Raw genomic sequence first — 12,902 nt, 5'->3', positions numbered from 1 at the left:
TCCTTTAGATTAAATGGAGAATGATTAAGTCTCTTGTTTAACACTAGAATTACCAGAGCCTACGAGAAAACCCGTAAATCCGGCCCACCTTAAATCCATTCGCACCTCTCCGCCAGCATCTTTTGTCATATAAATGTGCCAATTAAGACGAGCAGCAAGCAGCCAGCTATTCTACCCCCCACCATCGCAGAACGTTCACTAAGTTTTCCCAGCTCATGCCTTGTTTGATTATCTGGGAGTGAGTGAACTGCTGGAGTTTTAGAGTAGAAATAATAGATCGTTATTTGGAACACATGCATTTCATGTGTGTTCTATTTCTAGAGTAATCTGTGTAAACACATTGTTAAAACAGAAACTTTTTCATATTTTAGTAATAAATGTTACAAAACGTAGGCATAAACTATAGAATGTGTGAAGCCTGAAGTCCAAAGATCAAATAAACACTTTCACAAAAGGTTCAAGAACGATACAACAGCTTCTGTGGCGTAGCAGTAAGATTTACTGACTTATAATCAAGGGGTCACTGGTTCGATCCCCACTGCCTCCTAGGCATGACAAACACATCGTAGCGGCAGCGTGTCTGTTGGATTGCTGCTGACGGACGGCCTTATATGGGTAGGTATTCAATTACATGGGAGGGGTGCGTATGGGGGACGCAATATAGGCAGGCAGCCAACTACGTCGCAGGCGTGGTGATGGGTGACGCAACTCTGCTTTACACGGCGACCGAGCTGCAGGCTATGGCCGTCTATATGTACGTAACTAGGTTTCAGTTATGACCGTTACACTTAGAATTTCAAAATGAAACCTGCTTAACTTTTGTAAGTAAGCTGTAAGGAATGAGCCTGCCAAATTTCAGCCTTCTACCTACATGGGAAGTTGGAGAATTAGTGATGAGTGAGTCAGTCAGTCAGTCAGTGAGGGCTTTGCCTTTTATTAGTATAGATAAGAGCAGCGCACTACTGAAAACGGCAAATATAGGAGGCAGTGGGGATCGAACCAGTGGCCCCTTGATTACAAGTCAGCAAATCTTACCGGTACATCATGGAAGCTGTTGTATCATTCTTGAACCTTTTGTGAAAGTGTTTATTTGATCTTTGGACTTCAGGCTTCACACATTCTATAGTTTATGCCTACATTTTGTAACATTTATTACTAAAATATGAAAAAGTTTCTGTTTTAACAATGTGTTTACACAGATTACTGTAGAAACGGAACACACATGAAATGCATGTGTTCCAAATAACGATCTATTATTTCCACTCTAAAACTTCAGCAGTTCACTCACTCCCAGATAATCAAACAAGGCATTAGCTGGGGAAAACTTAGTGAACATTCTTCGATGGTGGGGGATGGAATAGCCGGCTGCTTGCTGCTTGTCTTAATCAGCATATTTACAGGAAAAAAGACGCTGGCGGAGAGGTGCGAAGGATTTAAGATGGGCTGGATTTACGAGTTTTCTCATAGGCTCTGGTAATTCTAATGTTAAATAGAAGTAATGGTTCTATAAATATGCACCATTTACATTTCTTTATATTGTTTAAAAAAAATTAAGGTCTAATATTTGCATTTTTATATGTCTTTACAGAATCAACACAGACTGTCCAGGCTCTGCAGTATTCCAGCATAGATGGTCCAGTATCTGCAAGCAAAGAAGTCGAAATACGAAGTTTAAAAGAAGAAATTGAAAATCTAAAAAAGCAGATAACGGGTATTGTATAAACATACTTCTTAAATACAGTTATGACATTGGATTTTACTATTAAAACCTTTTAGGTCTAAAACACTTCAAAAGAACATTTAACACTAGAATTCCTGAAGATTATGATTTTTTTCCTTGTTTTGCAAATGTGTGGTTTAGCAGAATGCAGCGTGCTACACCCCCACCCCCCATTCAGTCAGATGAAAGCATCACCCTGTTGCAGTCCTCACAGCTTAACTCTGTGTTTAAGTGTTTATCTGTTGATGTGTCTGTAAGGAATTATATAGGTAATGAAATATTGTGATTTGAAGTACGTACATTTCATGTATGTTCGTGTCTACAACAATCTGCGTAAATATAGAATGACAGAGGAAATGCGGGGCAAGAAATGCTGGCTAAACAAATGGCTAAAATAGAAAATGTTTTCATATGTTATAGTAATAACGACATAATTTTGACGTGAAGTGTAGGATATGTGAAGCCCAAATATGCAAGAACACCTTCACAAAAGGTGTAACAAAACAAGTATGCTTTTATTCAAGAATAAAACCAAAGAAAAAGAAATTGCTGATGTTGCTGAAGCCCAACTATCAGTCGGTACAAAATAAGATGTTTGCGTATGTGTGTGTGTTTGCTCATTTCATTTTCAAGCAGTTGTTACAGTAGTAATGCTGCTCTGTCACGTATCTGCTCAGATGGTGCAGTAGATAAGTTTCCGTTTAGCAATGGCGAGGTAATAGGTTTAAATCCAGCGTCATCTTTGTATGTAGTGCTTTGAGTAGTGAGCTGCTATTATTATCATATAACAAAAACATTTATTTGATGTTAGTCTGTAACATTCTATGTAAATTTATGGATCTTGTAAAAGATGTTACTTTTCCTCGTACACAGACATTCATATCAACATGTCATCTAAATGATTTTTTTATTTAGATTTGTTGTTGGGTTCTTAAAAAAATCATTTAATTGACATGTTGATGTGAGTGTCTGTGTACGAAGAAAAGTAACATCCACCATATACACTACAGTGTCTGTTTGCTCAACAAGACATCAAGAAGAAATGATTGAGTTGTGTTTGTGTGTCTTCTTTTATCCCTTCCGTCATTAAAGTGTATGCTACGTTTATGCATCTTATCTGCTCTTCTTGTTTTATTTGCTTTGTGATTCACTTTATTTCACTGGTGTCAAACTTAGTTCCTTGTAAGTCACTAGAACTAGTTTTTTGTTCTAATCAAGCTCTTAAACTGTAGTTATTTAGATCTCCAGGTACTCTACTAATTTAAGAGTCTTATTTTCATATCATTGTGGGGAGTTTATGTAGAAAAATTGTTGGTGCTGGAAAGTGGTGAAACATTGCCCCTTTGGTTAGACATGAACTTAAGAATTTCACTGTACAGTTTCACAAAGTTTGCCGCCTCAGTTTTTATGATGGCAATTTGCATATACTCCAGAATGTTATAAAGAGTGATCAGAGGAATTGCAATTAATTACAAAGTCCTACTTTGCTATGAAAATGAACTTAATCCCAAAAACCCATTTCCACTGCTGTTGTGAAGAAGGCTTCAAGGCACCCAAGAAAGTCCAGCAAGCGCCAGGACTGTCTCCTAAAGTTGATTCATCTGCGGGATCAGGAAACTACCAGTGCAGAGCCTGCACAGGAATGGCAGCAGACAGGTGTGAGTGCATCTGCACACGCAGTGAGGCAAACACTTTGGAGGATAGCCTGGTGTCAACAAGGGCAGCAAAAAAGCCACTTCTCTCCAATAAAAAACATCAGGGACAGACTGATATTCCACAAAAGGTCCAGGGGTTGGACTGCTGAGACTGGGGTAAAGTAATTTTTTCTAATGAATCCCCTTTCCGATTGTTTGGGTCATCCGGAAAAAAGATTGTCCGGAGAAGAAAATAGGACTGATGGTAGCACTCACGTGTCATGCCAACAGTAAAGCATCCGGAGACCATTTATTTGTGGGGTTGCTTCTCAGCCAAAGGAGTGGGCTCACTCACAGTTTCACTTAGAAACACGGGCATGAATAAAGAATGGTACCAAAACACCCTCTGAGAGCAACTTCTCCCAATCATCCAAAAACAGTCTGGTGATGAGCAATGCCTTTTCCAGTATGATGGAGCACTGTGCCATAAGGCAAAAGTGATAACTAAGTGGCCTTGGAGGAAAAAAAACATTGAAATTGTGGCTTCATGGCCAGGAGACTCCCCAGACCTTAATCCCATTGAAAACCTCTGGTCAATCCTCAAGAGGTAGATGGACAAACAAAAACCCACAAATTCTGACAAACTCCAAGCATCGATTATGCAAGAATGGGCTGCCATCAGTCAGGATTTGGCCCAGAAGTTGATTGACAACATGCCTGGTCAAATTGCAGAGGTCTTGACAAGGAAGAGCCAACAGTGCAAATATTGACTCTTTGCATAAACTTAATGTAATTTTGAATAAAAGCCTTTGAAAATTATGAAATGCTTGTTATTATACTTCAGTATACCATAGAAACATCAAAAGATCAACAAACACTGAAGAAGCAAACTTTGTGAAAACCAATATTTGTGTCATTCTAAAAACTTTTGGCCATGTCTTTACACTGTACACATGACAATACTTATTACTACTAAATACTTTAAGAATGCCTCATAGATACAAAGAACGTTTTACTGCACCTTTTGTCTTGTCACATGTTTTTTTATACAAGTAGTAGACAAATTGAGTAATTTGTGTAGAAATGCCAGACATACTGCTATATTGGAGTCCTGTCACTTATGTGTTCTATAAAATTCAGTAGAAATCCTACCTGTACTAATGGGCCAGGTCTCAAAGCAAAATGGGCAATCAGAGGATAATTCACCATGTACAGTTTATAGGCAAAATGAGAGGAGGTGGTCATTGATAAGTGAACAGCAGCTTTTAAATTGTAAGTCAGGCTGATCTTTAATTTACTAATCACACAAGCATTCAGACATGCATTTATAAACCACAGATGGTGTCAGTCTCAACCACCGACTCACATGACTTACACCAAGCAAGTTAATCTTTCTCTGTTGTGGTCATCAAAACTATTTGTCAATTTGTATCATAATGTTGTATGTGATCTAGAATTTGGAACAACTTAACTTTTGACTAACCAATAAACTCTATTTACTAAATGATCAGCCATTGTTTTTCAAGCTACTTACTTTCTAATGCACTATATTTAAGTGTGAAATAGGTTTAGATGATATATGAAGTGGTTTGGTAATAAATTGGCTGCAGTGGTAAGTGCTGCTGTCTCATACATGTGGTAGTTCTATGGTTAAAAAAATGGCCTGGTCACTGACTGTCTCTACAAGCTTTCTTTGAATACAGTAGATGGTTTAGGTGTTTGTGAGTGTGCCTTACAATCCGCTGGTATCATACAGTGCATCCGGAAAGTATTCACAGCGCATCACTTTTTCCACATTTTGTTATATTACAGCCTTATTCCAAAATTGATTAAATTCTTTTTTTTCCTCAGAATTCTACACACAACACCCCAAAATAACAAATGATAAAAAATGTTTACTTGAGATTTTTGCAAATTTATTAAAAATCAAAAAATTGAGAAAGCACATGTACATAAGTATTCACAGCCTTTGCCATGAAGCTCAAAATTGAGCTCAGGTGCATCCTGTTCCCCTGATCATTCTTGAGATGTTTCTGCAGCTCAATTGGAGTCCACCTGTGGTAAATTCAGTTGATTGGACATGATTTGGAAAGGCACACACCTGTCTACATAAGGTCCCACAGTTGACAGTTCACGTCAGAGCAGAAGGAATTGTCTGTAGACCTCTGAGACAGGATTGTCTCGAAGCACAAATCTGGGGAAGGTTACAGAAAAATTTCTGCTGCTTTGAAGGTCCCAATGAGCACAGTGGCCTCCATCATCCGTAAGTGGAAGAAGTTCGAAACCAGCAGGACTTTTCCTAGAGCTGGCCGGCCATCTAAACTGAGCAATCAGGGGATTAGGGCCTTATTCACGGAGGTGACAAGAACCCGATGGTCACTCTGTCAGAGCTCCAGAGGTCCTCTGTGGAGAGAGGAGAACCTTCCAGAAGGACAACCATCTCTGCAGCAATCCACCAATCAGGCTTGTATGGTAGAGTGGCCAGACGGAAGCCACTCCTTAGTAATAGGCACATGGCAGCCCACCTGGAGTTTGCCTAAAGGCACCTGAAGGACTCTCAGACCACGAGGTACAAAATTCTCTGGTCTGATGAGACAAAGATTGAACTCTTTGGTGTGAATGTCAGGCGTCACGTTTGGAGGAAACCAGGCACCGCTCATCACCAGGCCAATACTATCCCTATAGTGAAGCATGGTGGTGGCAGCATCATGCTGTGGGGATGTTTTTCAGCGGCAGGAACTGGGAGACTAGTCAGGATAAAGGGAACGATGACTGCAGCAATGTACAGAGACATCCTGGATGAAAACCTGCTCCAGAGCGCTCTTGACCTCAGACTGGGGCGACAGTTCATCTTTCAGCAGGGCAACAACCCTAAGCACACAGCCAAGATATCAAAGAAGTGCCTTCAGGACAACTCTGTGAGTGGCCAAGCCAGAGCCCAGACTTGAATCCGATTGAACATCTCTGGAGAGATCTTAAAATGGCTGTGCACCGACGCTTCCCATCCAACCTGATGGAGCTTGAGAGGTGCTGCAAAGAGGAATGGGCGAAACTGGCCAAGGATAGGTGTGCCAAGCTTGTGGCATCATATTCAAAAAGACTTGAGGCTATAATTGCTGCCAAAGGTGCATCGACAAAGTATTGAGCAAAGGCTGTAAATACTTATGTACATGTGATTTCTCAGTTTTTTATTTTTAATAAATTGGCAAAAACCTCAAGTAAACTTTTTTCACATTGTCATTATGGGGTGTTGTGTGTAGAATTCTGAGGAAAAAAATGAATTTAAACCATTTTGGAATAAGGCTGTAACATAACAAAATATGGAAAAAGTAATGCGCTGTGAATACTTTCCGGATGCACTGTATATAGACTGTCATATACCCAAAGCACTTGAAAGAGGAACAACTGTTTTCCCATCAAGTGGAGTTTTCCCTTTATTTTAGTTGCATATTGTCCCTGAGGAACATGAAAAATTGCTTTGCCTTGTAGAATACTGACAAATGCAAATACATACAGTGTGGCTGCTCATGGCCAATGTTTTAAATGTTGCCAGTTTGTAAAATGTAACAAGTATACTAGTATCCTCTTTCTCCTGTAACCCTTAAATACATACATGTTGGGCAGTCCAGCGTGAAAAAGATTTTCAAAAAATTGACGTTTTTAAAAAGCAGCATAAATATATTACTGTTATCTTGTAGAAATGTTGAGATTACGGATTATGAATAAATGAACCCACTAGAATTGCCATCAGAATGTTTTTTTATAAATTTGAGAATAGATATCTGCAAAATTCAAGCAAACTGCTAATATTCTTTAACTACTGAGAACTTGATTTAATTCAGTGGAATACTTCAATATGCAATACAAGATTATTTATGTCATTCAGCATCGCTATTTTGGATCACTGATCATAAAGAGAAAATTGGGAGTTACCATCTATTGAAAGTACCTTTATTAAACTCACACAAATTTAAACACCCTACTTACCCAGCTCCTTCCAAAAATACTAACTTCTTTATCATTTACTTAATAACTTTTTTTGTAATAATTGTGACAAAAAAAAACTTTAGTCTCATGTTTTCATGGAGAAAGGACATCACAACAATCCTCTTACAATGGGCATCACTGCACACTCAGCTTGAACAATAGGAAACAATATCAAAACGCCTATAAAAATTACTTAAATTGCTTGTGTTGCATAATGCAAATATTAGGTGTCTAGTTATATGCTGCCAATATCCAAAAACATGTATACCAATTTCCCAAAAACATGTAGGTTATTATTAAATAAACCACTTTTTGAAAATACTTTAATGTATGAGAGAGAACTGCATTTCAGTGGGATTGAGTTTTTGTAAGACACCTGCTCTTCCATCATTGGTTGGCTGTTTAGCAACAACACATTTTCAAGTGTTTCTTCAGTGCTTTTTGAAAATGCAAAGGTGAATTCACCTTCTCCGTGTTGAAGTGCCTTGGATATTAATAAATATGAGGCTTACTTTGCACTTGATCATCTTTTCAGTTGCTTTTGTTTAACAATTTCTAGTTTCACCCTTCTTTCAGACCACACTTTACAATGTTGTGATATCACAAGTAGCATCGTAGCCAATGAATAAGCTATTACTGGGCAGGATTCCATGCCAATGAAAACATTGTTTATGATTATTGTGTTTTGAGTTATAGAGGACAACACAAGCATTTTTTTAGTAAGACATGGAAGATTATTAGAATTAAATGTTAAATTCAAAATCAATTTTCTGAAAACATCAGTTTTCAAAGCTCTCAAGTGTTTAATTATATATTTCATATTATGCTTTTTCATATGAATTATATTTACATTTATTTAGTAAGTGTAAATTACTTGTGATCACCAGAGGTATATGGCCTCAAGTTGATGCTGACTACAACTGTCTAGTGCTTTAAAAGTGTGCACTTCTCATAAATAATTTAGGCCATCTGTGACTGATGTGAAATTGTTACATTGTATGCAAAAACTTTAAACTCTTAAACTGTTTAAGTGAGGTTCATTACATTTTTCATAAAACACAGAATCAATTAATGGATAGTAAAAAAAATAAAATTGTTTATCAAAAATGTATTATTAAAAATTAATATTTTTAGATATGGTTCTGTCCAAACTAACCTAATATGATAAATTACATCTGGATCTTTTATGTTATATCTTTCATACTAAATTCCATTTGTGAGCACCATAAATCAGATTATCCTATATACACTAGTCATTTTATTAATGATAATGTAACATGTGTTTTACATTTCTAACCTTAACATATTCATTTTTCATTTTGTCATTTTTTACATTAAATAAAAGAATCATTACAAAAGCAGAAACAAATCTTAAACAGTTTCTTTATGTGATTATATTTTTGTTTTATTTTTCAAGCATAGAATGATTTTGTTTTACTTTAGGAAAAAGATAATGTTAAAGGAACACTTTTTAAACATGAAAAAATTCTTTAAGTAATGTAGATTTTTTTATATACAGATGACCTAAAGTATTATTTTACATACACACGTGGACAAAATTGTTGGTACCCTTTAGTCAATGAAAGAAAAACTCAAAATGGTCACAGAAATAACTTTAATCTGACAAAAGTACCCTTCACAGATTCAAGACACCCTGTGCCAGATGCAGCAAAGCAGCCCCAGAACATAACAGAGCCTCCTCCATGTTTCACAGAAGGGACAGTGTTCTTTTCTTGATATGCTTCATTTTTCCATCTGTGAACATAGAGCTGATGTGCCTTGGCAAAAAGTTCAATTTTTGTCTCATCTGTCCATAAGACATTCTCCCAGAATCTTTGTGGCTTGTCCACATGTAGTTTGGCAAATTCCAGTCTGGCTTTTTTATGATTTGTTTTCAACAATGGTGTCCTCCTTGGTCGTCTCCCATGAAGTCCACTTTGGCTGAAACAACGACAGATGGTGCGATCTGACACTGATGTTCCTTGAGCTTGAAGTTCACCTTGGATCTCTTTAGAAGTTTTTCTGGGCTCTTTTGTTACCATTCGTATAATCCGTCTCTTTGATTTGTCATCAATTTTCCTCCTGCGGCCACGTCCAGGGAGGTTGGCTACAGTCCCATGGATCTTAAATTTCTGAATAATATGTGCAACTGTAGTCACAGGAACATCAAGCTGCTTCGAGATGGTCTTATAGCCTTTACCTTTGACATGCTTGTCTATAATTTTCTTTCTAATCTCCTGAGACAACTCTTTCCTTCGCTTCCTCTGGTCCATGTTGAGTGTGGTACACACCATGTCACCAAACAACACAGTGACTACCTGGAGCCCTATATATAGGTCCACTGACTGATTACAAGATTGTAGACACCTGTGATGCTAATTAGTGGACACACCTTGGATTAACATGTCCCTTTGGTCACATTATTTTCAGTCTTTTCTAGGGGTACCATCATTTTTGTCCAGGCCTGTTTCATGAGTTTATTTTTTTAAATAATTCTGTTGAAGCATGGTTGAAAATCAATGTCTGACTTTCATTGGTTAAATTTCATAGAATTTTTATTTATTATTACTTTTGTCAGATTAAAGTTATTTCTGTGACCATTTTGAGTTTTTCTTTCATTGACTGAAGGGTACCAACAATTTTGTCCACGTGTGTAGTTACAACCTATGGGAAGAAATGTACTACTCCTCGTTATTTTGGTTTGAGATGTTTGCAGTATAACATTTTAAGTCATTACTTTGATACCATTACAGTAAAATTTTGGGAGATGACTTTGTATTACTTCTCATCATATTTGAAAGTGAATATGGCAATATCTTAAACAGTACTGTTTCAGTCTTCCACATAAGCTGTGGCTTCTTCCTTATCAGTGACATGGAATTTTGCTTTCCAAAAGCCAGACTGCAATACCAGGGGTTAGACCTTCTAGAAAGACCTTCCATATTAATCAGACTCATAGCTTTCACCTTTCTGCCGTGGAGATCATGAGCTTGCATTATGGTTGAGCCTGGTCTAATTATATGGGTTCTTTTATTCTTGTTTTTGATAGTTTTCTTCACTTGAATGGATTTTTGGATGATTCCTTTCAAGTCTTTTAGAGACTCATCTGGAATGGCAGAGCTACCTTTGTGAAAGATGCTAAAAGGCTTGATAAGGTGGACAAAAAAACTAATAAGACTTTTTAAAATGCAATCTTAAAGTTTTCATTTCAGCTGTGAGCTGTCTAGACTGAAGGGTCAGGGTTCTGTTTTATGAACGTACTTGTCAATATCTCTTCTTTGCTGTGAAGCAATAGCATTGGTAAACCAAAATCACGAAGCATACCGTTTCAGTGGGAATACATTTCCTTCAGATCCATAGCTCATACAAAGCAACTCTGATGAAACGATAAACAAAGCAACCAATTATGACTTACATTGATGGTAAACCAGAGACCTCTATCTGAGAACAACTTTGTTACTTTAGATACTCTTGTAAAAGCACCATTCATCTGTTTAAATGTGATCTGCTATGATTGCTGTGCACTTCCTGATAGCTAAGCAACATGAAGTTATTTTCTTTAAATTTTAGTTTTGAAAACTTGCATATGTAGATTTTCTTAGATACTCATGTCTTTCTGCCCTGCACCATTGCAATGTGTTAACTTTTGCTTTCCTCTCTGGTTGACATGTCCTGTTTTTTCACCACCTGTAGCAAGAAATACTAATCTGTGCTCATATTTATCAAGCATTGCAAAAATAGGAAAATGGTCTTAACTGGCTCAAAAATTTCACAGTGGCACAACAAGTAGAAGTTAAAACATTTTATCAATTTTCCTAATTTAGGGAACAACTCCTAACTTCAGCCGGATTTCGGAGAGCTTGTAAGCTGTTGTTACTTGCTAGAAGCTGCCAAAATACGGCATTCAGACAGAGATCTGCACACACGTCCCGGGAAACGTGGAATGTTTTCGAAATGCTGGACAACAATGAACTCGAAAAAAGATATTAATATCAGTAACAAATCTTGTACATTATGCGACTTCTCCATCTATGAAATATGAAAGTGTTAGTAATGTTATATGTAAAATGCAATTTTAAAATAGTGATAATTTGAGTATGTCACGTACAACTATTTATCAATTTTCACACCAGACTTTGAATGTCTTTTCAATGCAAGACATAATACGCAGAAAAAAATTAAAGGAACACTTTGAAAACACAACAGATCTCAATGGGGAAAAAAATCATGCTGGATATCTATACTGATATGGACTGGGTAATGTGTTAGGAACAAATGGATGTCACATCTTTTGATGGAAGTGAAAATTATCAACCTACAGAGGGCTAAAGGACATTCCAAAAATCAGAGTGAAAAAATGATCCGGCAGGCAAATCCATTTTGCTGAAATTTCATTGCAGGAACTAAAAATCATACTCCGTAGTTTTTATGGCCCCCACGTGCTTATATGCATGCCTGACAATGTTGGGGCATGCTCCTAATGAGACAACGGATGGTGTCCTGTGGGATCTTCTCCCAGATCAGGACCAGGGCATCACTGAGCTCCTGGACAGTCTGAGATGCAACTTACTGGCGTGGGATGGACTGAAACATAATGTCCCAGATGTTTTCTATTGGATTTAGGCCAGAGCATGGGGGGCCAGTCAATGGTATCAATTCCTTTATCCTTCAGGAACTGCCTGCATACTCTCACTACATGAGGCCAGGCATTGTCATGCAATAGGAGGAACCCAGGACCCATTGCACCAGCATAGGGTCTGACAATGGGTCCAAGGATTTCATCCCAATACCTAATGGCAGTCAACGTGACATTGCCTCCCCAGACCATCACTGACCCACCACCAAACTGGTCATGCCGAATGATATTATAGGCAGTATAACGTTCTCCACGACTTCTCTAGACCCTTTCACGTCTGTCATATGTGCTCAGGGTGAACCTGCTCTCAACTGTGAAAAGCACATGGCATCAGTGGAGGACCTGCCATTTTTGGTTTTCTATGGCAAATGCCAATCGAGCTCCACAGTGCTGGGCAGTGAGCACAGGGCCCTCAGACTACCATCATGAAGTCTGTTTCTGATTGTTTGGTCAGAGATTCACACCCGTGGCCTGCTGGAGGTCATTTTGTAGGGCTCTGGCAGTGCTCATCCTGTTCCTCCTTGCCCAAAGGAGCAGGAATCGGTCCAGCTGATGGGTTGACGGCCGTCTACGGCCCTGTACAGCTCTCCTAGAGTAACTGCCTGTCTCCTGGAATCTCCTTCATGCCCTTGAGACTGTCCTGGGAGACACAGCAAACCTTCTGGCAGTGACATGTATTGATGTGCCATCCTGGAGAAGTTGGACTGCCTGTGCAACCTCTGTAGGATCAAGGTATTGCCTCATGCTAGCAGTAGTGAAACTAGTGAAAAACCAGTCAGAAAAGATGAGGAGGGAAAAATGTCAGTGGCTTCCACCTGTTAAACGATTTCTGTTTTGGGGGTCATTTTTTTGTTGCCCCAATAGTGCACCTGTTGTTAATTTCATTAACACCAAAGCAGCTGAAACTGATTAACAACCCCCTCTT

At 38.2% G+C, this 12,902-nt stretch overlaps 1 protein-coding gene across 4 annotated transcripts in view; it reads left to right on the top strand.

Moving 5' to 3' along the window:
• The window catches only part of LOC120525692 (serine/threonine-protein kinase MRCK alpha-like), a 429,465-nt gene that overhangs the window by 286,357 nt on the left and 130,206 nt on the right, over positions 1-12,902 (top strand). For all 4 annotated transcript variants that reach the window (XM_039748213.1, XM_039748214.1, XM_039748215.1 and 1 more), the window contains exon 11: positions 1,589-1,711. In XM_039748213.1, the coding sequence (XP_039604147.1) occupies positions 1,589-1,711 (123 nt within the window). The remainder of the gene's footprint in view (positions 1-1,588; positions 1,712-12,902) is intronic.

The sequence above is a fragment of the Polypterus senegalus genome, chromosome 3, assembly GCF_016835505.1.
Source record: "Polypterus senegalus isolate Bchr_013 chromosome 3, ASM1683550v1, whole genome shotgun sequence".
Lineage (NCBI taxonomy): Eukaryota > Metazoa > Chordata > Cladistia > Polypteriformes > Polypteridae > Polypterus > Polypterus senegalus.
Note: the sequence above shows the minus strand (reverse complement) of the source record. Positions and strands in the feature narration are given on the sequence as shown.